At 50.3% G+C, this 24,494-nt stretch overlaps 9 protein-coding genes across 9 annotated transcripts; 6 read left to right on the forward strand and 3 right to left on the reverse strand.

The window, feature by feature from the left end:
- Window positions 1–218: 218 nt before the first annotated feature.
- Window positions 219–1,403, forward strand: PC9H_003475 (uncharacterized protein; the record flags this gene model as incomplete). Its single annotated transcript, XM_036773068.1, has 3 exons — window positions 219–372; window positions 430–560; window positions 621–1,403. The coding sequence occupies 3 exons, from the start codon at window positions 219–221 to the stop codon at window positions 1,401–1,403; spliced, it is 1,068 nt and encodes a 355-aa protein (XP_036634541.1).
- A 370-nt stretch (window positions 1,404–1,773) lies between these two features.
- On the reverse strand, window positions 1,774–3,757 carry PC9H_003476 (uncharacterized protein; the record flags this gene model as incomplete). The annotated part of the gene is made up of 6 exons (XM_036773069.1): window positions 1,774–2,541; window positions 2,601–2,759; window positions 2,810–2,979; window positions 3,034–3,337; window positions 3,389–3,507; window positions 3,559–3,757. The coding sequence occupies 6 exons, from the start codon at window positions 3,755–3,757 to the stop codon at window positions 1,774–1,776; spliced, it is 1,719 nt and encodes a 572-aa protein (XP_036634542.1).
- Window positions 3,758–3,892: 135 nt separating this feature from the next.
- Window positions 3,893–5,040, forward strand: PC9H_003477 (uncharacterized protein; the record flags this gene model as incomplete). Its single annotated transcript, XM_036773070.1, has 3 exons — window positions 3,893–4,166; window positions 4,216–4,347; window positions 4,394–5,040. The coding sequence occupies 3 exons, from the start codon at window positions 3,893–3,895 to the stop codon at window positions 5,038–5,040; spliced, it is 1,053 nt and encodes a 350-aa protein (XP_036634543.1).
- Window positions 5,041–5,267: 227 nt separating this feature from the next.
- Window positions 5,268–7,760, forward strand: PC9H_003478 (uncharacterized protein; the record flags this gene model as incomplete). The annotated part of the gene is made up of 12 exons (XM_036773071.1): window positions 5,268–5,453; window positions 5,518–5,589; window positions 5,657–5,850; window positions 5,911–6,001; window positions 6,059–6,514; window positions 6,568–6,804; window positions 6,860–6,910; window positions 6,963–7,092; window positions 7,145–7,221; window positions 7,276–7,386; window positions 7,446–7,615; window positions 7,664–7,760. The coding sequence occupies 12 exons, from the start codon at window positions 5,268–5,270 to the stop codon at window positions 7,758–7,760; spliced, it is 1,872 nt and encodes a 623-aa protein (XP_036634544.1).
- A 652-nt stretch (window positions 7,761–8,412) lies between these two features.
- On the forward strand, window positions 8,413–12,254 carry GDI1 (Rab GDP dissociation inhibitor alpha; the record flags this gene model as incomplete). Its single annotated transcript, XM_036773072.1, has 12 exons — window positions 8,413–8,895; window positions 8,948–9,478; window positions 9,526–9,978; window positions 10,041–10,095; window positions 10,147–10,344; window positions 10,535–10,617; window positions 10,667–10,798; window positions 10,846–11,170; window positions 11,220–11,328; window positions 11,381–11,814; window positions 11,864–12,008; window positions 12,062–12,254. The coding sequence occupies 12 exons, from the start codon at window positions 8,413–8,415 to the stop codon at window positions 12,252–12,254; spliced, it is 3,141 nt and encodes a 1,046-aa protein (XP_036634545.1).
- Window positions 12,255–12,390: 136 nt separating this feature from the next.
- Window positions 12,391–17,369, reverse strand: RAV1 (regulator of (H+)-ATPase in vacuolar membrane; the record flags this gene model as incomplete). The annotated part of the gene is made up of 19 exons (XM_036773073.1): window positions 12,391–12,764; window positions 12,814–13,015; window positions 13,066–13,319; window positions 13,371–13,617; window positions 13,670–13,978; window positions 14,028–14,157; window positions 14,212–14,273; window positions 14,324–14,472; window positions 14,523–14,719; window positions 14,773–15,025; window positions 15,081–15,557; window positions 15,614–16,028; window positions 16,078–16,414; window positions 16,473–16,585; window positions 16,635–16,698; window positions 16,756–16,849; window positions 16,900–17,029; window positions 17,088–17,234; window positions 17,289–17,369. The coding sequence occupies 19 exons, from the start codon at window positions 17,367–17,369 to the stop codon at window positions 12,391–12,393; spliced, it is 4,035 nt and encodes a 1,344-aa protein (XP_036634546.1).
- A 152-nt stretch (window positions 17,370–17,521) lies between these two features.
- On the forward strand, window positions 17,522–19,263 carry PC9H_003481 (uncharacterized protein; the record flags this gene model as incomplete). Its single annotated transcript, XM_036773074.1, has 5 exons — window positions 17,522–17,620; window positions 17,677–18,092; window positions 18,131–18,368; window positions 18,425–19,171; window positions 19,228–19,263. The coding sequence occupies 5 exons, from the start codon at window positions 17,522–17,524 to the stop codon at window positions 19,261–19,263; spliced, it is 1,536 nt and encodes a 511-aa protein (XP_036634547.1).
- A 442-nt stretch (window positions 19,264–19,705) lies between these two features.
- On the forward strand, window positions 19,706–21,690 carry ARG2 (Amino-acid acetyltransferase, mitochondrial; the record flags this gene model as incomplete). Its single annotated transcript, XM_036773075.1, has 3 exons — window positions 19,706–19,792; window positions 19,854–19,919; window positions 19,975–21,690. The coding sequence occupies 3 exons, from the start codon at window positions 19,706–19,708 to the stop codon at window positions 21,688–21,690; spliced, it is 1,869 nt and encodes a 622-aa protein (XP_036634548.1).
- Window positions 21,691–21,831: 141 nt separating this feature from the next.
- On the reverse strand, window positions 21,832–24,245 carry PC9H_003483 (uncharacterized protein; the record flags this gene model as incomplete). The annotated part of the gene is made up of 8 exons (XM_036773076.1): window positions 21,832–22,185; window positions 22,249–22,726; window positions 22,776–22,820; window positions 22,870–23,084; window positions 23,146–23,296; window positions 23,347–23,438; window positions 23,495–23,517; window positions 23,657–24,245. 8 exons carry the CDS (start codon window positions 24,243–24,245, stop codon window positions 21,832–21,834), a joined length of 1,947 nt encoding a protein of 648 aa, XP_036634549.1.
- Window positions 24,246–24,494: the final 249 nt, after the last annotated feature.

A 24,494-nucleotide genomic window follows, 5' to 3' on the forward strand; every position in this document is an offset into this window, starting at 1 on the left:
TCTCATCGCCTCGTTTCCTGTTTCCCCTCTTTTTCTTTTCACCCTTTTCTGGCTGGTCCCCGTTCTTGTTCTTTGCTCGACGCTGATTCTTCCTTTCGCCCGCCGCCAATATTCCGCCCGCCCGCCAATAGCCCTCCTTTCGTCTCTCGGCTTGTAGCCACCGTTCCAAACCGGAAACCACACCACCCACACAATCTACACCCCCAATCCCCCCCAACATGCTTGTCGCAGAACCCCGCAAACTTACCCTCACACTTCTTGTGTACCTCGGTATCGCCCTCGCCCTCATTGGCTCTGTTCAAGCCAGCGAGCTTAATCACGAAGGCCTCCTTCGAAGGGATCACATGAACCTTAAACGCATGTTCAAGAAGCGTTCGCCACAAGGGAATACCACCCCCAATCTCAGAGCTGGGGACACCCCAGGTCCAGTTGCTGGTGCTGGAAGTGACCCTGCCAGCCTCTCTGAGTCTAGCTCCTCTGCCTCCGCAACCCTCTCCGCCTCCTCGATCTCTACCTCCGCTTCATCTACAGCGTCCTCCGTTTCATCAACCTCTTCTTCGGTACGTCACGAGTTCGCTGCGACTATTTGGTTTGCTAAGCTCGATTAAACCTTTATCTAGACATCATCGTCTGTAAGCAGCACCTCCAGCAGCGAAAGCGTGAGCTCGACCTCTGAATCGAGCACAACCGTCTCGTCCACCACTGTATCTTCGACGTCCATCACTACAGCCTCCCCTACAAGCACTCAGGCTCCCCCTCAGACGTCTGACACGCTCAACTTGACTTTCATCAATGATCCCGTTGCTGGCCCGTCATCGCGCACAGTCACTGCAACCCAGTCCCAAGCGCAGGCTGAAGCCACTGAATCTTCGGCTCCCAAAAAGAGCGGCGCTACCTCAACAAGCGGCAAGGTTCTGACGGTTATCATTGTCGTAGCTTCATCCATCGCTGGTATCGCCATCATCTGGACTATTTTCCGCAAGTGGAAGTTGGCTCGTTCTTCCAGATTCGACGAACGTTTGCAGCCAATCGACTGGCAACCGACCAACCCAGACGAAGGCATCATTCCCGCTCACCGTCGCGTCACGTCGGACACTTCATTCCAGTCGGGCTCAAACCATCACGGCGATAACCTTGCAGGACGCGGTGTCGCCGCAGGATATGGAGCCACATCAGATCACGGACACGGCAGCGCTTCTGATCACGACTTCGGCTCTGCTCACCTCGCACCCGTTGGTGGCTATGCTGATCTCGCTCGTGGGCCCAGCCCTCAACCGCAGATGCAGCAGCTTGCGCACGGCCCCAGCATGAACGGCCCCAACTACAACGTCGGTGTGCCCTTGCACCACCAGACTGGTTACGCGGAAGCCTACGACTACAATGGTGGTCCGGTCAGGTTCTAGAGGATCAATGTCGCTTGGCAACGAAGAATCTTGTTCTGATAGAGGTGGGCGAAGGCCGGAATACCATGCCTCGTACACGCTCCATACATCAGCGTATACATATTATACCAAGGTAGATTCGATTGCTAGAAGCTGTTTGAATCTAAGTCTCACCATTTCGTCTTACATTTCGCCTATTCTTATCTTTCTTCTTTGTCCATCACTTTCCGTTCTAATAAATGATCCTTCTACGACTATTGGACATAGTCCTTGTATACACATTTCGTGCAGTTGATTACAGCGAGAGACATTTGCTTGCGTATATTGGTGATCTAGGTAGAGTTTTTTCCCCGTATACGGTGATAGATAATGCGGTAATACAGGTATGTATTTACTCGTTTTGGAAAGCGTCAAGAACTGGGTGCTGTGAATTACGGTATGAATACGAAGGGTATGGTAACGAATATTCGATTTGAGGTTTCCCTCTCCACAGTTTCCATGCGAGGAAGGCCAGAACAATGGGTACGACGGACACTGCGTACATCCACTTCGGAATGTAGATGTGATTGTCCTGCGTTGGTTTTGATTTGCTCGCGTCGTCATCGACTAATTTTGTGCGCTCGAACAATCCTTCCAGACCAGTCGGTTTTTCTGGCGCAAAGAAGCGTTGCGGCCGTAGCCAAGAGCCGTCGTCGTCATCCGCAACAGCCTTTTGCTTGCCCTTGTACCTCGAGGCACGGGAGTCACTCTGGTGGGTATGAGATGGATGAATCGGCGTCCAGTCCATCGCCATATCATCTTTAGCATAGAAATCGTCGCCCTCCGTGGCATCTACTTCGTGGGCATCCTTCTGGGATGTGGCGCCAGAAGTGGAGCCAAGGAGGGATGGAAGCCCGAAGATGGGATTGGTGGGCGTGATGACTGGCTTTGAGGAAAGGCTGAGGGAGGCTAGAAGATCGGTATCTGCGGGAGTGGGAGTAGAACGGGCGCTAGCCTGAGAACTCGAGCGTCCGCCGAAGGATGGAATGGGAAACGGTGTAGAGGAGCGCGAGCGCGAATCGGAGAAAGAGGCGGTTGGATGGAGGTGGGCTTTCGAGTCCACAAGGCGTATCGTTGGAGGACGTTGCAAGCGAAGCGTAAAAGCAGATGCGATTATTATCTGAGTAGTATTAAAGATTTAGCGGCGTAAAGGAGAGGGTTCGGCACACAAGTACGTACGGACAACTCGATGAAGAGCGAGGTACCGAAATACATTCGGGCGGTTGGGGTAGTTGGTCGTTCAGATAGATGAAGGAAATCCAGATGCGGTTTAAACCATGATAGTGTCAACAAAATTGAGGTAGTGAATCGTAATAGCCATGCAGTCATTTGTAAAATCTTGAGTAGAGTTAGACATCGAGATCTTTGATTTTAATATAGTCACTTACATTATACTGTCTCTTTCCTCGGAGACGGACATCGCGACCTTGTATTTGGGCCCTGCGAAATGAGGCGTATGTGGGATCCCAAGCCGCCCAAAATAGAGACAAGAAAATGAAGATGGGAAAGGCTGGTTGTATAAAGGATATTGATGTGGGTAGCGCGTAGCCCTTCGCAGCTAACCATGTAATTAGTGAATCAGCAACGCAGAAATCGAGGCTCCGTCACTCACACAGCCCATTGAATGCAAGAGAAATGAGACTAGTTCCAGCCCACAGGCACCCTCTGATGCGCCATATAAATAGCTCGATGTTGACCTTCTCTCGCTCTACGGATGCTGAAACGCGCCGCTGCTTGTCCTTGCCCTTACTGTCCTTCAACCAGCCTCCGAGCGCCGAAACGCGCGCCATATTATCCTTGCGATGGATCTCATCATCAACTGACTGCTGACACATCTCGCAAACAGGAGGATAACGCGCGTGCAGGGACTCTCGGTATTCGGGCAACATGGCGACGCGCTGGTCGTATTGTGGGCTCTAATAATGCTGTAAATTATTTCGAACATATCGTACAAGGCTGAAACGTACCTTGGTAGATGGCAAATAGTTGGCCAAGAGGTTGATGATAAGCATTTGGTTCGTTTGGCAAGCGTGGCAGAAGGGACCTTTGCCATACATCGTTGGTAGTCGATCTTTGCTGGGAGAAGCTGGACAAGTGTTTGAGTATTGTAAAGTACGCAGAGCGTTCCAGCACTCACCCCGCCGAGCAAAAGACCGTCGATTCAGCGATTCGTCCTGCATCGCAGGCTCAAATGACATGATCTCTCCTTTCGAATCATAACGGTTCCAGCAATGGCATGCCGGACAACGGAAGTTATTTGGATTCTGCGGTAGTGGTACAGCCGACTGGCAGAAAAAGCAGGCGACGTTGCTGTGGCGTCTGAAGAGGCCGGGCATCGTCGGCGACGATGTGGAGGGAGTTGAAGAACAACGGTGGGACCACTGGTGACGGCGCCGCCTCGTGGTGGCGAAGGGTCACGTGAAACCTAAATTGTCTTCTTCACCGAAGGCTAATTGAATTTGGATGAATCCATGTCCATCATCCCACCTGCACCTTCGTCAAGTCGCGGAAATATTGTGGTGCAGCCCGCGTATTTCACATCAAATCTTTATGTGAATGCTATTCGCGATGACTTGATGACCTTGAGTCACAAATACATCCAACGCTACAATGCCGATTCCAGCAAACCATTTCAGCTATTCAAAGATCTGTGGCAAGGGGACGGATGGACATGGCTGCAATTCAAAGTATTTGACCCCCGGGCGAGGGAAGCGTTTCTCGACGTGACACTGAGGGTATTCATGGGTGAGACACCCTTCAATGCGTTGTTCGTGGGACTAATGCATGCACGAAGAGGGTACAATGCAAACCCAATCACCAATGAAACGGGTTGTATCGTTGTTTGGAATGTATACGTTCTTCTACACGCAGCCCACCTCGACTGCGCCTCCAATCCATGCGGTGTCACGCATCCCTATACCGATAGGTGCGCAAATAGACCGATCACCCGTGCAATTGACATATGTTTCTAGATCTGCTGAGGAGCTTGGTCGCGATGCCGACTTTTTTCGTCACGCAGCAACTTTCTCCACTGCAACCGTATGTGACCTACGTGATACAGGAGCTGATGAAGGATGAAGTTTTCGACATTCTACCGACGTCAGAATTGCATCCCCTGAACCCCCGCGTGCTTCCTCGGGAATATTATCAGGCATTTGGGACCTTACCGTCGGTAATTCTGGCGGGAAAGCGAAAGAGCGGAAGGCCATCGAGACATGAGAAAGCGAGCAAGGCCCAAGATGCACTGGACAAGCTAGACAAATGGCTGGTGGACACGTCGTATACTCCTCCGGCTCATGCAGAATCAACGACTCATCAGCTGCTGTCAACTGATCCCGTCGAAAGTCGCCTCGAGTACCAAAAGGATAAGTCCGAGCTATTAAAGAATCTGACGGTCCCTTCCCCTTCAAACGAGGCCGGCCAATCGGCGTTGGAGCATGCAAATCAGTTCGTTCTGATGCGAGTGCGAAAATTGGAAGAAGATGCGAAAAAGCGAGGGCTGGAAGTGGGCGGCGAAGGGGGGCATTTGACGACGCTGGCTCGGGTGGAAAAGGCTGCAGCAGAGATAAACAAAGGCGGCGGGGGTATACTAGGCTTGTCAAATGGCGCAGGAAATTGAAATCATGAGCGAGTGAGGGTCGGCGGTAGCCAAGCGAAGGTTACCGCCTGGAACAAAAATAGCCATCAGGGTTCCCACAAGCTCCCAGAGCGTCAGTCGCTGGTTGCCACAAATCCTGTCCCCATCCCATCATGCCCGCCAATAACCCCTTCTCCTCGCCGTACGCCACAAACTCTTACTCTAACCACCACCTTCCTTATTATACTCCTGATTCTTCAACGTCCTCAATGGCGTCCGCGCCAGCCCAGAACTCGCAGCGCCGCAATTACATCCAACAATTGGACACTCCTTCAACTTCAAGCCTTTTCCCTCTGTCCGCGCAGCAGGCGCAGAACCCCCCTCCTTTGTACCCTGGTTTGGCGCGAGGGCCGGCGTCGAGGTCCATACGCACCGTGTCAAGCAATGCATCTTTGGTACGTCGTCGGCGATGCTGTAAGGAGCTAACAATAACCATATCTCGGTCTTCGTGTACTCCAGAACGATTCACGATATTTCTCTGGCTCTGGAAGTAGGGTAGCATCTGGTACGGGTCCTTCAATTGCGGAGAAGGTAAGTTTCGGCGTTTTTAGACGGATGGCATAGTCGCCGCTACGGTCGAACTGATTTCATTATCTAGTACTCTCTATCGCCAGACCCATCGCTGTGGGGCACAGATATTTCGCCTAACCAGCCAGAGCCAGACGATGATCTACACAACCCTGATCCCCGGCGAGACCGCGTGCATGACGCGGGCGGACATGTTTTCACTTCGAGAGGTCTCGCCAATCTCGGTTGTATCATGGTTTTATGTGTCGGTCTCCTCGCGCTCTTGTATGTGTTTGATGGCCTTCCTATCTTCCGGTGACACTGTAACCTCACCTGCAAAAATAGTGCCGGCTACCCTATTGTCTCTCATTTTACTGCAAGCCCGTTATCGACGATGGGTGGCTTCAACATTGGAGGGATAAATGCAAGCGGGCAGGTGAGCCTCCCCTGTTCGGACATATTAAGGGATGCCAAGCAATAACCATGATGTCAGATTCCCGACATGCCAGGGAACCGTGGCCTAATTGACCTCGAGACGCCCAGGGACGCCTACAACAAAGTCTCCTACAACGACCCATCCGTCGAGTATCAACTTGTGTTCAGCGATGAGTTCAACACAGAAGGCCGCTCCTTCTATCCCGGCGATGATCCATATTGGGAGGCGGTTGACCTTCATTATTGGCAAACGAATAACATGGAGTGGTACGACCCGGAGGCAGTCACGACGAAGGGGGGTGCTCTGGAGATCACGCTGTCGCAGAAGGAGACACACGATCTACATTACCAAGGAGGGCTGATTTCAACGTGGAATAAGTTCTGTTTCACGGGTGGAATCATTGAGACATCTGTCGTTCTTCCTGGTATCAACAATGTTGTCGGTCTTTGGCCCGCCGTGTGGACCATGGGTAACATAGGTCGTGCCGGCTATGGTGCCAGTCTAGAAGGAACAGTAGGTCACCCACTCACTCCGAAGGCTTGCACGTCTAACCATATTGTATCTAGTGGCCGTACACATACGACGCTTGTGACTTGGGAACCCTAGCGAACCAGACACAGAATGGCGGCCCTCCTGCGGCTCTTAGCGGTGGCGATAGATCGCAAGGCGGCGTGCTATCCTTCCTCCCAGGTCAGAAGCTTTCGCGGTGTACGTGCAAGGGGGAGTCCCATCCAGGACCCGTGCACGCTGATGGTACCTACGTTGGGCGTTCTGCCCCCGAGATTGATATATTTGAAGCACAGGTCTGTCTCGCCTTTCTGATTGCAAGTATAGCTTGCTCACGAACGTTTACGATAGATCACGGGGGAGCCTCTAACGGGTCAGGTGTCTCAGTCCGCTCAATGGGGGGTAAGTGGATGTGGTATATCCTCGATATTGATGCTGATAGATTTGTGCGCAGCCTTTCAACGCCGGATATGTGTGGTTCAACTCGTCGGACAATTTGATCATCGATGACCCGACTATAACTGAGCTCAACTCCTATACCGGAGGTGTCTTCCAACAAGCAACCTCTGGCGTGACTGAGACGGGTGAGCCCTTTTGGTTTCGCTCTGGCACAGAACTCTTAATAGGATAACATAGACCAAAATTGCTATGAACTCCGTACAGGATGTTTCTCTGTATACGGATTCGAGTACAAGCCTGGTTTCGATGGCGCGGTATGTTCTGCTAAATCGTTGAATTTGGCAAATTTTGAGCTGACATTGGCATAGTATATAACTTGGCTAGCAAATGGCAAGAAGGCGTGGACGTTGAAGCAGGCTGGTATGGCGGAAGACCCCCTAGCAAAGATTGCTGCTCGGCCCGTACCTCAGGAGCCTATGGTATGTATTTTTGCATATCCCACGAGAACCTCTACTTAAATGAGATCTGATGCCGCCAGTATATCATCGCGAATCTGGGCATGTCCACTAACTTCGGGAATGTAGATATCGAGCATCTTACCTTCCCAGCAACTATGCGCGTGGACTGGATTCGTGTGTACCAGCCGAAGGATAATATTAACATTGGTTGCGACCCCAAGGACTTTCCCACTGCGGATTACATTAATCAGTATGTTTTCCTGTTTGGGATGTATGAGTTGATCTAAAAGGCCCGCAGGTACATTGATGCGTATTCAAATCCAAACCTTACCACCTGGAGGGATCCACCATACAGTCAACCATTCCCCAGAAACAGCCTCGTTGATGGGTGTTGAAACGTTGAACGATCGATCTACAACATAACTTGAAATGGCACGGTGGTATTATGGCAGGGATTTGGTAACGGACTTGCGCGCTGGATCGTGACTTACCACGTACGGTGCTACCTGCACACTCACACTTCCATGGACGTTAAATATTCTTGCCTTCTGCCGGTCCTTCACACTGTGACATTCTTTTCTCACCAGTACTCCAAGCTGCGATAGCTGTTCGCTTGCATTGTTATTGTAGCAAAGTCTTGTATTTTATTCATCTCAAGACGTTGTCTCACCTATACCATCGTCGCATTATCATTCATGTCTTACCATAGTGAATTATTACTGTCTATTTTGGCTTTGATCTGGTTGAAGTTGTGATTTCTGCGGAGATTTTCTCAGGGTCATCCGTGACTACAGCTTCCCGTCCACCTGCAGGACTCAAGCTTGCTAAACCGAGCGGGACTCGTTTCTTCGTCAATAGTGCTACCCGTGGCTACGGCTTCTCATCCGAAAGCCCTTGCACGCGGGTAAAATCTATTGGGGTTTTACTCAAGAAACACGTAAACGCTGCTGGTGAGCGAGCATCCCCAATAGTGTACCATTATTTCAAATCCTCCGTTTTTGGTGATTTTTTGGCAGGTATCAAGCCTTCGCTGCAGACTTAGTCGCAATGAACAGTTACACGTACCCCGAGCCTGCTCCAATGGGGTTCCAATACCCCCCACAGCACTTGGTGCATCGATCGGATGGCCACCCGCCGAACGGGATGTCTCACCATGTCATGCACCCCCAGCAACAGCCTCAGCAACTACAGGGACACTCTAATGGTGATTTACACCATCGAAATCACCCGAACGATCATGGACGCGGTCACTTTAATCAGGAGGCACACCTCGGAGGCGCGCCGAATTTTCCTCACCAACCCCAGCCAGGACAAATGCCACTTCATCCTCAGTTCATGGCAGCTATGGGAGGTGCCATGAATATGAATATGGGCGCTTTTCAGCCGTTTATGCAGTATTTTCAGCATCCAGACCCGAGGCCAACAACACCGTTGGGCTCTCTAGACGATCGGGATATTTTGGTGGACGCGCTGCACCGGAGTAGGAGGGAGGGGCGTACGTACAGGCAGGCGATTGAGGAATTGAATGGGGTACGTTGTCCTACCTTCTCCGTTTGATTGTGTTCCGCTGATACTTCTTCAGAGGAACAAGCATCCGTCCCAAGCATGGAAAGATTACTATCTCGATCATCATGACACTATTGACGGACTTGTTGCCAAGAAGTCCAATGCTCCTGTGCCTCCGGTCAGAGGCGCTAGAAAGCCTACGTTCAGTGACCTCGAATCAGACAGCCCTGAGAAACCAGTCTCCCAATCCATTCGCCCAAAGGTCAAGCCAAAACCACGACATTCTGTGCCTAGCCGACCAGTCGTGAAGAATGAGCCCGTAGAAATGACGAAACTTCCACCTGCACCACGCCGACGGCAGACAATAAATAGTTTGACTGCTCCGACGGCCGTGTATACCAGCAAACTCCCAGCACCAGTTACTGATATCAGAATACCTGAGCCACCCTCCAGTGAGCCTACACCACCTACGAATGTCATACAGACCTCGCGGGGAAATAAGTACACTCCTGAAGATCGAGAATACTTCATCCAATTCATTTCTTGGAGGCTCAAGGAACAGCCTGAGCTAAGTAAAATGCAATTGTGTGAGGAATTAGCCGAGAAAGTAAGCACTTCGCATTACAACCACTATTTCCCTGTATAGTAACATAGGCCCTTGCTTTTGACCAGGTTCCACATCATACTGCTGCATCATGGGGTTCACACTGGGCGTTACGCCATGAGCTAGCCGATAAAATCCTTGCACATGCAAAGAGTATACTTGACGCAGAAGAAGACGAGAAGGCAACTCGTGGTCAGAATGACGGCAAAGGGGCAGGGAAAGCTCAGACGGCATCGTCGTCTGCGCCAGTCCGTCGGCCCCACTATAAAGACTCTAGCTCTGATTCGGAAGACTCCAGCGAAAGTGAAGCTGAGCTGACAGACGCAGACGCGCATGGAAGCGACGATGAGGATACACCACCGGTCAAAAAGGAAGTCAGCACACGCGCTCGGCCGATCACTTTTGGAGACGAGGACCTGAAGCTGATGGCTCGCCATATTGCTGACACTCGAGATTGGGACGGCCGCACTAATGCGGACCGTTGGAAACTGTTCACCGACAAGGTAAAGCCACTGCTTTTCCGTACTCTGGTTACAAGTACAGTTGTTCATGTATACGTGAATAGCACACCTATAGATCCCATAGGGCATGGATGGAACAATACCGCCGCCGCAAGACTGGTATGTATACGGTAATTCCTGTGATGATCTGTTACTAATGACCCTGGCAAGAACTTGACCGAATGGCAGCTAAAATAAAGCGAAAGCGTGCTGCAGAAGCGGGGCAAACGAAAGTTATAAAGGAGGAACATCATTCTGATACACTTCAGACACCAAGTCCTTGTCCCCCATCCAAGTCTAGTGATACCTATGGGCCCCCAGCGAAGCGCAAGTTCCCTAGTGGAGTTGATTCCAGCGGACGTTCTGAGCGTATAAAGCGCTCAAAAGATATTTACGCTTAGGATACTTGCGCACTAATTTTTACTCACCGTTCACTTTTTCTTACTCTCTTTTTTGTCTGCCCTTCACTTGCTTGCCACAATCTGTGTATATTCAGCCAATCGTGGAACTTTTTGACATAGCCGCCGGGCGCACGTGGTGTCATTGCATATAATCGCAGTTAAAGCACCTCAGGGTAGCAACCATCTCTCCTTTTACCAACATCTCAACGACCGCGACACGACCATGGATGAAGAATACGACGTGCGTGCACAGAATTTCTCTCAGAATTCGACTGAGCTGCCGTTATCAGGTCATCGTGCTTGGTACTGGCCTCACAGAATGTATCCTGTCTGGCTTGTTGTCTGTTGAAGGCAAGAAGGTCCTGCACATGGACAGAAACGACTACTACGGCGGTGACAGTGCCAGTCTGAACCTGACACAGGTATGCACCGCCCAGAGATCGGGTAATCGTAGCTCACGCCCCCGCAGCTTTATCGCAAGTTTCGCCCAAATCAGGCTCCACCCTCCGAGCTTGGTCGCGATCGCGACTATGCCGTTGATCTCATCCCGAAGTTCATCATCGCGTCCGGCGAGATGACCAAGATCCTGGTGCACACTGAAGTTACACGCTACCTCGAGTTCAAGCAAATAGCCGGCAGCTTTGTCTATCGCGATGGCAGGATTTCCAAGGTCCCGAGTACGGAGATGGAGGCGGTTAAGAGTCCGTTGATGGGCCTCTTTGAGAAGCGTCGCGCGAAGAAGTTCTTCGAGTTCTTGCAGACTTGGAGGGACGATGATCCAGCGACGCATCAAGGTCAGTAGTTATAACATTAGACAAAGTGCGCGACTCCATCTTGCAACAGGCCTCAACCTTGACAGGGATAGCATGAAGACCGTCTACGAAAAGTTCGGCTTGGAACCCGGTACCCAGGATTTCATCGGTCATGCCATGGCTCTATACCTTGATGATGAGTACGTGAAACCAATTTCGGCAAACGGATGATTGTTCATCATCTCCGTATAGTTACATCACAAAACCCGCCCGTGAAACATACAGTCGCATCGTGCTCTACACGTCATCTATGGCTCGCTACGGCAAGTCACCCTACATCTACCCATTGTACGGCCTTGGCGAGCTCCCGCAATCGTTCGCACGTCTCAGTGCCATCTACGGCGGCACATACATGCTTGACAAGCCCATCGATGAGGTTATCACTGATGCTGATGGCAAATTTGTTGGCGTAAAGAGTGGTGGGGAGACTGTTAAGGCTAAACAAGTGATAGGCGACCCTAGCTACTTTGGCGCTGGCAAGGAGGCTGAGGGAGGTAAGGTTAGGGTTATCGAAGAGGGCAAGGTTGTTCGTGCGATCTGCATCTTGAAGCACCCCATCCCCGGTACGGACGACAGCGACTCCTGCCAGATTATCATCCCGCAGAACCAGGTCAACCGTCGCAATGGTACGCAAGTCTCTAAGCGAGACTGTTTTTTATTGATATTTTGGATTAGATATCTACATCGCGATGGTCTCATCGACCCACAACGTCTGTGCCAAGGATGTTTACGTTGCCATTGTATCCACCATTGTTGAGACTGACAAGCCAGAGCTTGAGATAGCTCCTGGGCTTAACCTCCTCGGCCCCATATACGACAAGTAAGCTCTCATTCTTCTCCACGCGAAAGTGACGCCGCTCAACTAGTTTATAGATTCGTTTCTGTCACCCCTATCTACGTACCCACTGCTCCCGGAACAGCCGACAACATCTTCATCACCAAGTCATATGACGCCACTTCTCACTTTGAGACCGTCGTCGAAGATGTCCACGATGTATGGAAACGCGTTGTCGGATCGGACCTCGTTCTCAAGAAGAGGGACACTGAGGCCGAAGTGCAAGGATAAACGACACTTATACTTAGCACACATCCTTCCATTCTCATCTTCACAGTTTTGGAATTCATATAATCATTGTCGTGTACTTCTCTGATCAATACTCAATCAATATGCACGTTGGTGTCACAGCGCATCACAGCGCTGTTCAGAAGAAGGCGCCCATGTCGAACTCAGGAACTTGGACATCGTGTTTGGCGGACTTCATCAGGCTTCCTAGGCCTGCTTTGCGTGCGAGGAAGTCGCCTTCGTCTTTTATTGGTATCGGTTCTTCTGGGATAGTGGGCTCCATCGAAGGGGCACGGCGACTGGGCGATGCGGACCGAGTTGGGGGAAGTGAGGGAATGTCCATGTCGATGATGATTGAAGATCTCCTGCGCATTGCGGGCTCCAAGGCGAACATGGAATGTCGAGATGCCCTTTCTTCATCCCGCATAGAGGACATAGGCGCTTCCCGGATGATAGTAGATGGTCTTTCAAATGACCAGGAGCGGACAAGATCAAGCCCTAGAACATGGCATCCTAAGCAGACAATCAGCACCAACAAACGATGCATATCGACAAGACTTACCCATTCGACAGAATACTCGAGCTATTTGCAGGACGAAGTTGAACTCAGATCGACTTGAAATTTCGCTCGTTCCTTGCGCTGCTTGAAGTGTCTTGGATCGTAGTTGTGAGAAGAGAAGAGCCAAACTAGTGTCATCGTAGTGGGGCTCTCCGATTTCCGTAACTTGGATATCCAGACTAGAAATTATGTCTTCCAGCGGTGTCTAGGGCATGCATTCAGTGATTTCTCCAGGATTGCATTGATCTGACTTACAACCAAGATGCGCACTGCCAAATCTCTCCGATGCAGCAACCAAAAGGCCCAGCTAGCAAGCCAACGGTTGCCTTTTTCAAAAGCGATTGGTAGGACTGTATTGTTTAGTATGGAAAGCAATATTGGTCCATCATTACTCTGTTCTCCGATACGAGCAAGGGCAATGGCTAGCTGGAAATCGTCGAGCTGTTTCAAACAGACGCTGACAGCATCTTTGAGACATCCTCCAAGTAGGAAGAAGGCAGCAGCGTAGTCTAGCAGGGATCAGCATGGTCCACCCTAGTCATGATTGAGTAGGCTCCTACCGAAGCGTTGCTTTCCGAGAAGGGCGTATGCATTCTTCAGGGCCGCCGTTCGCCATCGAGGCTCCGAAAAATCATTCGAAAGAAACTTCAGCATGACCGCTTGTTCCTTATGCCAGGCCGCCTGTCTCCACAACCCGTGAACGAGCTTAACCTTACCAAGAGCGAAGTAGAAGAGCGAGCAAGCGGTCGGATCCCGATTGTCGCCAGCCATATACTCGTTACGTCCGATCGTCTCCACTTGAGCTTTCTGTAATCATCACTATTCACAAGCTTGCATTAGGAGAGGTTACCGAGCTTACCAGTGTGTCGATCGAATTTAACCATAGAGCGATCCCAAGTGCCCTGGCATCTGACCAACACATCTTCCCATTGCATGCTGCAGTCGAAGCGTTTAAAAGGAGGTCTTGACTCTCGCTGTGGAATGCCCAGATCATGTCCCGGAAACGCAGACGTTCTCTACGACGCATTCTTCGGCGAGATATTCCGGAGGCTTTGTCCGAAGCAGGAGAATTGGGTTCAGAGGCTCGTCGGTTCAAAATGTAGAATGATCTCATTGTGGTTAGATATCGAAGACCGTTAGCATCCAGAGCACGTTTTTGTTCATCTACCTGTCAAAGAACGTCAGTTACTGATGGCCTCAACATCGCGTCTGCACACCTCCAGAGTGACTTGAATCAGGACGAGGAGATGAGCATTTTCGTTCGCAGTCAAATGTGGTAAAGGGTTGTTCTCGAGAGACTCGAGCAGTTGCAACACAAGTGGACGGGAGAAACCTTCCTCGTTTGGACTGCGGTAATCAATTCCAGCAATGTCTCGAGCAGTGTTAGTGCTTGAGACTTACTCTTCATGCTTTTCGACGGCCTCGTTGAAGAGGAACGAGTATCCAGGCTTGCGTTGTGTCACCTGTGATGGTGTTAAATCTCTATACCGTTGATCGACCATTCGAAACATACCGAACGCGTACTCGCGTTTTCATCCTTCTCAAGAAATCTCTCAACGGTAAGGGTAGTCCACCCATCACCAATTTGTTTCGTCTTTGAATTGATGGATGCAATATCTTTGGCGAGGTTGACAATAATGTCCTTCACTATGTCGACTTTCCCTAAAATGGTCTTGGTGAGTGGTAGCCATTCAATAGCATAACATTCCTACCCCATAACAAACACTGCAGCACCATCTGGGGATGATGGTCCACAAGTGGTCCATTATTTCGCGCGACATATTCAAACAGGCTCTCCGATGTGACTTCCGGCTTCGGTTGGCTGTACAAAAGCATATGCCGACCAGTTGCAACCAGCAGTGAACCGTTCGAAAGCCATATGGAATCTGAGATCGGGTATGGGGTCATACTAGGAGTATTTAGTCAAGTAATGAGAAGATATGTTTATGGATAGATGCTCACCCGCTGAGGTCTATTCTGTGGCATATCGCCCATCCAGGCGCGTCGTCGAAGTAGGTCATCCGCTGCTGATAATAGATATCAACATGATCCAAGAACCCTACAGCCAGAATAGATTGTGCATCCGGCGTGGAAGACCAATCCAGATCATTCACGGGAGTAGTAAAATGCCCGGAATACTCAAGCCCTGAAGCAAATTCAGACTCGTGTGAGTCCCAGATAGTCAGTTCTTCACCACCCTCGGACGTGGGTACGACTATTTCAACACATTCAACAACGTAATGCGTAGTAACGTGGGGACGGAACCTCACCAAGCGCGGACTTCTTAGCAGAGCTACACCTCGCCGTCCTTATATTCGACCTCCCCGTCCGGACCTTGCCCGTGCATTTCCAAGTCTCATCCTCGGTGTCCGTTACTACATCCGTAACCCAGAAGGCGAGCTCTCCGCAAGACGATATGCTGAGCAGCGCGTCCCGCTTGATCCAGTCTTTGCCTTTGTGAGGTGTTAATCCCCATGCCATGGGATCCACGGGGAGAATCATATTTGGGGGTAGTGTGAGTGGAAGTATCGTGCGGGAGGCGAGCCGTAGCTGAGGGCAGTCACTTGATCCAAGGAAGATGTGAAGGATAGAAGAGTCGGATGCTATGGCGAAGATAGTCTCCCCGCCGTTCTCAGAGGGCATGGTAAACAGGGACGTGATGCACGGAAGATCATACAGCACGCTGGGTGGTTCACAGTGAAGAGTAAGCGTGGATTCCGACGAGTTGTATGTGGCGAACGTTTTGGCTGAAGCATGTGGAAGCTATTATTGAAGGCAATCGAAGCGACATATTTGGGCATACCTGAATGCAAGACCACAACATAGTCCGCTTTTGTCCATGTTGCCTTCTTTGACAATCGCCTGCCACCTTCGGAAAGCCTCCAGGACTCTCCACCCCCTGAAGCTCGCAAAACCCCTACCCCTTGACCCTCTGGAGTACGAACAAGTTTCGCAATTTCTCCACGCGATTCATTCACCTCCTCCCCAACATACGAAGCTGATGATTCTAGCTTTAGACCATGTGCATGCGCATCGAAGAAGGATAATGGAGATAACGAGAATGTCATCAATGGGTGTGCTACAATGAGTTGTAGTTGAGATGTGATCTTTGGATGTGGTAAGAGCGTCAGATATGAAATCTGAGGGGGTAGCATTGCGGGAGGTGACTGCTGGAGAGTAAAGTGTCGGAGGAGTGTGGGCGGCCTACGATCTATATTCTACAATCATTCAATAAGACTGAACCACTGCGCGCTGATGCTAGCTTACCGCCACCGCAGTAATTATGATGGAGCCATCTTCAAGAATGCGGAGGAATAGATCCCATCCTTCATCCTTAATATCTTGTAGCCGCCGATACCGTGCATCTTCCTCGTGTTGAGGCATATCATTCAGAAGTGTCGCTAACGCCTTTCCCATGATCTCTGTATCCAGCCAGAATATCTTGGAAGTCGAAGGATGGGGGTATTGGCATGCAACAGAGAAGGGTATCGATGTGTAGAGGTCTATTGAAGCATGTAGTTGGAGATATTGAGGTGCGTCTAGGACCGGGAAGAATACGCGCAGTGTAGAGTCTGAGGTGATAGTGTAGAGAATTAGGTCATCGCTGGCATGTGTTCAGCCGTTTGGTATTAACATAGGAGCAATGGGAAGGTGTGACGGACCGACTTGACGCTTGTGAGTGCCTCCAAATCATGTCTGTTACTGGTCTTGGGTGGGGGATCGTTTGTGTTTGACGGCCTGTAGTGGTTGAGTATATTCGTACAGCATTATCAACCTGAGGGAACGTTAGATAGGTTTAGACTCTGGAGCGAGCCCAATCATACTTTACAAGCAGTGGCCATATACATGAGCGAAGGAGCAAATCGTACAAGCGATGGGTCGGCGGCACTGAGGAGCATTCTCGTCAGCTACCATCCTTGTAGCTGAACCAAACGGAATAATCACGGTGTTAACCACTTTTGTGACCATTTGAGCATGTCATTCTCCATGATCAACGTATACACCGACAGGCTCTGTTCGCAACCGACAGCCAGCAGTCCTAGTCTCATTCAGTAATTGTACAGCCATTGACACGCGTTTACAGCATACCGGAGCGAATGTCCGTGGTCGTTATTTTGTGCGCTTCTGGATGAGTGAGAGAAGAGTGCACCCTCCAAGTATCGTTCCGAGATCCTAAGGGGGACCATACAGCTATGCGGGTGTTCATTGCAGCGATCAACTACAACAAACGAATGTGAATCCGACTGTCGGGCCGACGAAAGACTCGGAGGACATACGAGCTTCATCGCGGGATCCACAGATATACAAGTAATGGAATCCGAGGCGTGCAGTTGTCCGGGAAATACTTCCCAGAAAGCCACCATTCGTACCAGACGTTGAGTTCGTGCATTCAGCATGATGACAGAGTCCGCTGACGGGTATAACTGTTGAATTGAAAGTCAAGGATCCTCTTCCAATCTGAATTGCGAGTAACGCACGATGAGAACCTCATCTCCAAGGACCAGGTGCTGTATTTCAGCAGGAACACGGTCCGCGTACAACTGGAGCAGTTCCAGCATCGAATTCGGTGGAGATGGTGGTTGGGACAAGAGAGCCGCGTCTGAGCGCTACCGATACGCGGGGATATCTCGTCACGTGCACCGATCGAATACGTCGAGCGCTTATCACGGCTGTAAATCCTATCTTGAACTTCATCTTGACTTCATCTAGTATGACGACAACTTCAAGCCTCATCGACACAATTCCGCCAGAAGTTATCGAGTTGGCGCTCAGTATGCTGGACTGGAGGTCGTTGATAAAATGCAAACAAGTCAGATCATTTCTTCAATATTGATTATAGCTCACAGAGGAACTACTTACCACTAGGTTTGTGGCACATTCCGTGCTCTAATAGACTCCAGTCCCCAACTACAATACACCATAGAGCTGGGAATTGCCCATATGGAAGACGGGCCACCCAGTTGCGTTGAATCGGCAGCAAGGCTCAAAATGCTGCGTCTATATCAGAGCAATTGGGCCAATATGCGATGGCAGCGTGACGTAAGGATCCCCATGGAGGACGGGGGGCTTTGGGAGCTCTATGGAAATGTGCTCGCCCAGAGACTAGCAGATAACTCATACAAGTTCCTCTGCCTTCGGTCTTGTAGCCGCGGAATCAAACAGAGGGAATGGACATTGGAGCCTGTAGATGTTGATGCTAGGGATTTCGGGCTGGACGAGTCGCAGGATTTATTCGTGCTTGTGGCTAAATTACCGTCGTCTAATGAACCGTTGAGTGGAACGTACTTCTATTTCAGCATCTACTGATCCTTGAATCCAGTTCAGCTGCCGCTACTACAGAGTTCCAAGTACATCTGAAGTCTCTGACAACGGGAAAACCCCATCCACTAGCACCGAACTCTGGCGTCCTGTCTTTTACTAAAGTTGGCAGAGATCTCCCTGTCTCTCTCACTGTTCAAATCTCGGGAACGCAATTGGCCATTCTTTTCCATAGTTTGGCGGAGGACGCTGAGAATGAGCTGGTCATATGGAAGTGGCATACTGGTGAGCGCCAGTCGGTTAGTACAGATTTCACATCGCTTGACACAAATCGTTGACAAATGGTTTGTTGCAGTTAATTGGCGATTCAATGAGAGCTTTCTCATTCCTCGGTGATCATTATGTCGTGATGGTTCTGATGCAGGATGACCCAGTAGAAGAGGACGTGCGACCGGTTATGAACGTATGGGACACACGCTCAGCAACCAATGGTGACGCAGTGAGGGTAGAGGAGGCGAATTTCGTTCGCTCCTTCAGGTTCCCTACCTTAAGCGACCGTGCGCATCTAACGGAGATCACCATCCGATCAGACCCAGCTCCGCAGTGGTCGCCTTCTAGCGAAACGCAGGCTCCATTCTATTTGGCGCGGGCAGCGAAGCTGTATGTCGTGACGTTCTGGGTCATCCTTGGCAACAACGCTCGTGGGATATCGGTCTTCATTCCTGCAGCAACGTTGCTTAACCGTGTTACCTCTGCTGACGCTGCTACGGTCGTTGATTGGGAGAATTGGGGTCCGCGTGGGTCATTGCTGTTGAAGAGTTGGATTCACCCAGGCAGCGTTTGGGTATGTTATGTGTACGGGGAAAAGTATGTCTCTTTTCACCCAGCGGGGGAGAATACGCAGTCGGTTGTTGTCTTCGATTTCAACGAAGCAGCAGCGCTTCGCTCGGGGCCGATGCCGGAGCAGCCCTCAGTATACAAGGAGAAAAATATCTTCAAGGATGAAGTCGTCACCAATATCCCATATCGCGCAACACTTTGTAGGATCCAGTCAGGGCCCGCGCATGGAATGTGTAGCGAAGATGCCATACTACTGGTTGATGTACGAAGCTTAAACTTGCCTCAAACGCGTTCATTTGGCTCACACGTGCATACCAGCCTCGCCATCGATTCTATCGAGTTTTGTCGTTTTAACTACAGTGGAAGAAAGGAAGAATCTCCGGGATGGGCCCGGTGTTGTATGACTTCATGTAGAGTTAAGATTATCTTGTATGGACTGTTTCTAAGTTTGAAGCTGAGTTATTATAGCCATTTGAGCGTTGTGACCAGGCAGCCTGGATACATCGGATATTACTTGGGCTTCCACTGGCAATATGGGCTGAGATATTTTTTGAGCAGCGTGGTTTCTGTCCGATTGAACGGCCTCCAGACGGTACCTGTGAGCAACTTGAGCTCATGGATGATTGGGCAGGAGGCTACCCGATTTATCACCAGCCATCACTAATCTTATCAGATAGTGGGCACACTGAAAATTTACGAACAGCTACATGCAGTATAAATCTCCATCTTCCCTTTCCCTCTCATGACTCGAAACCGCCCATCCTATACCCCCCTTCATTCAGAACCTCCGTGAGCCATGGTTCCCCATCCTCCCTCCTCCCACCACCTCCTCGCCGCTGGCCTCAAATCATGTCGGACCCAGACGGCGAAGGCGTTCTACGCGGTACGCTTATTTCACATGGTGGCCAGCCATTGAGCACTTGCTGACTTGTGGTTTATTGCAGACAGTACGCCCGCATACGGACACCCCACCAGTCGACCCAGACGAGCCACCGCCATCGGGGCACAATGTTCGTTGAATTCATCGAATATCTGTGTTCACAAGGGACTTACATCAGCGTCCAGGACTTTATATTGTCGATTCTGCGTGCAGGCCCGTCCTTAAGGGATTCGAGGTCGTACCTTGCGTCGTTCGGCCCTCGGCCCCAACAAAATCCGAAAACACCTCTTGTCCCACAAGAGGTACAAAATACGCAACCTGGCGTAGCCATCCCTGGCCTCGAGGCGAAACCCGACCGCGTAGAAGAACCGCCGAAGCCTAGTCCAATTGTTGCATCTATTCTTAATCCAGTCATTCGACGCACCGCGCTCGTAAAAGTACAGGGACCGTTCAATGATGTACAGCTCGACAGCATTGCACGAGGCTTAGTTTTCCTCGAGAAGCTCGGCCTGGTGACCGTAATAGTTGTCGAGAACGACAACCTTTCCCGCGGCGATGACAATGACCGAACAGAAATCATTGAAGAGACTATGCGAGTGGTGTCCATGCTAGAGAAGCATGGTGCTAAAGCCCGTCCCATTCTTGGATCAATAGTCCGGCTCGGACCCAAGCCCAACGACGACGCCTCTCTTCGGGATCCAACTATCCGATTACCTGAAGCACATACCATTCCTTCTGATCTCATGACTCTTCGTTCTGCTCTTCGTGCGGGGGAGATCCCGGTTATACCTCCGTTCGCCCTCGATTCGTTCTGTCGGTCGGTCCGCATCGACGCAAATGATGCCATAGCTGCTCTCGCTCGCGGCATGGTAGAAGCTGGCACCATGAATCCCACAGGTTTTACGTCCGACGAAGGCTACCCCGCTTCTTCTGAGGACGTCGACCTTACGCCTTTACGCTTAATGATCATCAATCGCGAAGGAGGTGTACCATCCTATGCACGTTCAGGGTATCCTCATCTTCTCATTAACCTTACCTCCGAATCATCCCATATCGAGGAAACATTCCATAAACAATGGCGCGAATCGCACCCCACTGCACTCTCTAATCTAGCTCTAGCTCGTACATGCCTCAGTTTCATGCCTCCGTCATCCTCCGCCATCATGGTTTCGCACCGCTCCCCTAGTTCACTGATCGGCAATCTCATTACGAACAAGCCCGCCTTAAGCTCAAGTCTTCCTCATGCTTTGCTACAAGGCAACCGCAAACTCACTCCGCACACACCGACATTACTCAGGCGAGGGTTGGACATTCGCGTTGTCCGCACCCTAGACCAAGTGGATAGGAAGAAGTTAAATGTGCTTCTGGAACAGTCGTTCCAGCGGACATTAGACCAAGAGGCTTTTTATAGTCGTTTAGAGACAAATTTGGATTTCGTCATTGTTGCGGGCGACTATGCCGGTGCAGCTATTGTTACGAACGAACGCTGTCCGAATACCGGCGCATCAATATCATACCTGGACAAATTTGCTGTTCTTCCGAACCATCAAGGGGACGGCACTGTTGACTTCCTTTGGGTGGCTCTTCACGATGAATCTTACGGCCTTGGGCATCCCTCTGCCGTCAATCCTAACGGTGGAAAAGAAGGCAAAGGCGAGGGCCGCGATCTGGTCTGGCGGAGCAGGGCCAACAACCCAGTGAACAAATGGTATTTCGAACGCAGCACAGGACACATGCGAATAGGCTCTTGGGTGCTATTCTGGTGTGACGCCGAGAAACGCCTCAAAACCGAACAAGGCCGCCGTGGCAGCACTGGCCTTTCATACATAGAAGATTGGGAACAGGGCCGCCTCTCATTATGGACAGATGTTATAATGAAAGTACCATCAGTGTGGAAATGATGTTCTGACGCATGTAACCTTAAGCAATGAATTCCTTTATTGTACAATCCGCGTATGTGTCGAATGTATATATATGTAGCACAACCATAGATGGGCCCACAGCAGACAGCAATAACATAGCAATGGATACAAACAAACGAGCTATCTCCGTCTTTTACTCTTCGGCTTCGGAGGAGTAGATAAAGAAGACGCAGAGATAGATGTACTCGGATTATTCTCCTTAGCTTTCGGGGCCAGGACGGACAATTCCCCGACCCTTTTCCATGGCTTGTAGTTTTTTTTGCCGCTGGAGACGCCACTCATCAACGTTTGCACGCCGTTGATAACACGTTGGCGGAACTTTTTGGAAGTCCATGTGTCGATGTTCTTGATGATGAAGTAAACTTGTAGAATGTCTCCTTCCTTTTCTAATTCCCAATCGTGGAAATGATTGAGCGAGAGATCTTCCCCATCTGCCTGATCGGCATTGCTGGGGTACGGTGCGGAGAATACGGCCTATTCATAGAAGACATTACATTATTCCGACATCAACGAAGTAGAAGAACAGCAAGGACCTACCAAACGTTTGCCTTCTTCCTGTTGACACCAATCAACATGCGCACGCACTGTCCCCGTCGCCCATACAAGGCCAAAAACGGGCACATCAATACACAGAGAATGCAAATGGCGAACAACGGCAGCTGTCGCCATTCGGTTTTGCCTATATGCATCGTCCAGCATGAGATGTGTAGGCTTCTTATCTTCGAAGACGCTACTGATAAACTCGAACCCAGGCGTTTCAGGCAACTGAGCACACGGTGTTGCCTGGTACCGGAACGAGCTGCCTCTGCTAGCCTCACCACATTTATTAACTTGGACATGGCGCTTTAATGTGTTGAAGGGAGATTTGGCGGAATTTGAGAGATCTCGAACCCGTCGAGCCGGTACGAAGACCGAGAAGTCAGGGATCACTGTCTTCGCGTTCAAAATACGAACAGCTTCGGGGACAATATTAGAGCGTCCCGAAGGCTGCGGTAGAGAAATGGAACATTGGAATCTTTGGTAGCGCGCGTCAATGATTATCTTCGGCTTGACAGCAAACTTACCTGGCGTGGTTATCCGCTACACCTTGAACACGAATCGGATTGTACCTATCGGCCACTTAATCATAACTTCCTGTCAATATTGGGAGCAACATACACATGACCGGCATAATCTGCCTCGGAGAATTTCTCTTTAGACATCTTCATTTTGCGAAGTCGCGCCCATGCATTAAACACTACCAATACTTCGGAGTAAAGTTGGGGGAGCGCTGCTTGGTCCATCGACTTGTCTCCAAACATACAAGGATAGGCTTGATGAGCAGACTTGAGAAATTCATAGAACTTCGGAGGCCAATATGTTTGTTGGTCCTTCTACTCAGAGCAATCATTCAGTATACGTTTGAGTGAGGTAAAAGCCTGAGATAGACTTGACCTCATCCAACCAGTCGATTGGTATCCTTTCCTTCACATTGAAGACGTCCGACACGTCGCTCACCAAATCTTGAGGAATGTCCACGTACGAGACTTGTTCGCATCCTTGATGTGAACTCCAAGTTTCGAAGTGCTTCGCGTTACGCGCAATCCTGTTGTATAACTTTCCAGTCAAGTCCACGACAACATCGGCCTTACATACTCTGATGCTGATGGAGTTCGCGCGATACGCGCCGTAGGTCGCGAGGGAGCTCGTCGTTTGACCTTTGAGGCATCGCTCAAGGAAGTGCTCATCTTGGTCGCGTCGTCGTCGTCAGCGCGCAGCACGATGCATTGGTCAGATTGCATACCTCAATATTGAATGCTTGACCAACTGTCGCGTCGTCGAAGTCAAGAAGTGAGATGCAAATAAGCGCTCATTGTTCAATTGTTCAACCAAGTGGTAAAAATGATCGGATCGGCACAGTAAATGAAAAGATTGCAAATTGTTGAGTTCTACTAATACAACGAACGAGCCAAGACCAATTGTCCACCGTAATACAATGGAAGTCCAATCAACTTGTTTGAGAAGCCTGGCGCTAAGAATTGGTCTCTAGCGACGAGGAAGTCGGAGAGATAGAAAAGAACTGCCCCAATCATGATCGTGGTATCGTGGGTGGCAAGGGCAAGGTCGAGCATCACACTGATGACAAGCATGTAAGCGATTACTGGTTTCTGAAGATCGTTGGGGACGTGAGGCGCCAAGGCGTGGTTGACCGCGAAGAAGATGACGGCGAGTGGGAGGAGGGCAGTGATAGCTGTGAACGCTACGAAGTTCGTTTGATAGAACGATATAGCGTAGAATAGATGGCCGAGGAGGAAACTTCCTAGCCCTAGCTGGAAGGTTGCTTCCCCGCCCGGGATAAGGAGGACATCTCCGACCCAAGCGAGGCAGAGGCCGGAGAAGAGGATCCCGTCAAAGTGGGGAGCTTGTAAGGCGAGTACGATGAAGCCACACGACGCGAGCGGCTTGCATATCCATGTGAGTGGCTTACTCTCAGCGTATTCTGCCAAGAGCAACCACGCTAAGCACACCACTGTCAAGATCACTCCCGCAGGCATATCGAGGGGCACAATATCTGGGTGACATTCGGTAAGACATCAATATCTGCATTAGTAGCCGTAGAACACACCTGTTATCTTTGAACGAGTTCGATGAGCCGTTGATCGACGCGATTCTTTATATATGAAACCTTTTAACATGTGAAGATCTACCATGCGGGCACTGAGGGCTGAAGGGAGACCTGAGTTGAATGGTTGAGTTCAGGATGCACGTGGCATCCAACCCTCGATGAGCGACCTGAAGGGTTC

Source organism: Pleurotus ostreatus (genome assembly GCF_014466165.1).
Source record: "Pleurotus ostreatus strain PC9 chromosome Unknown scaffold_2, whole genome shotgun sequence".
In the NCBI taxonomy this organism is placed as follows: Eukaryota; Fungi; Basidiomycota; class Agaricomycetes; order Agaricales; family Pleurotaceae; genus Pleurotus; species Pleurotus ostreatus.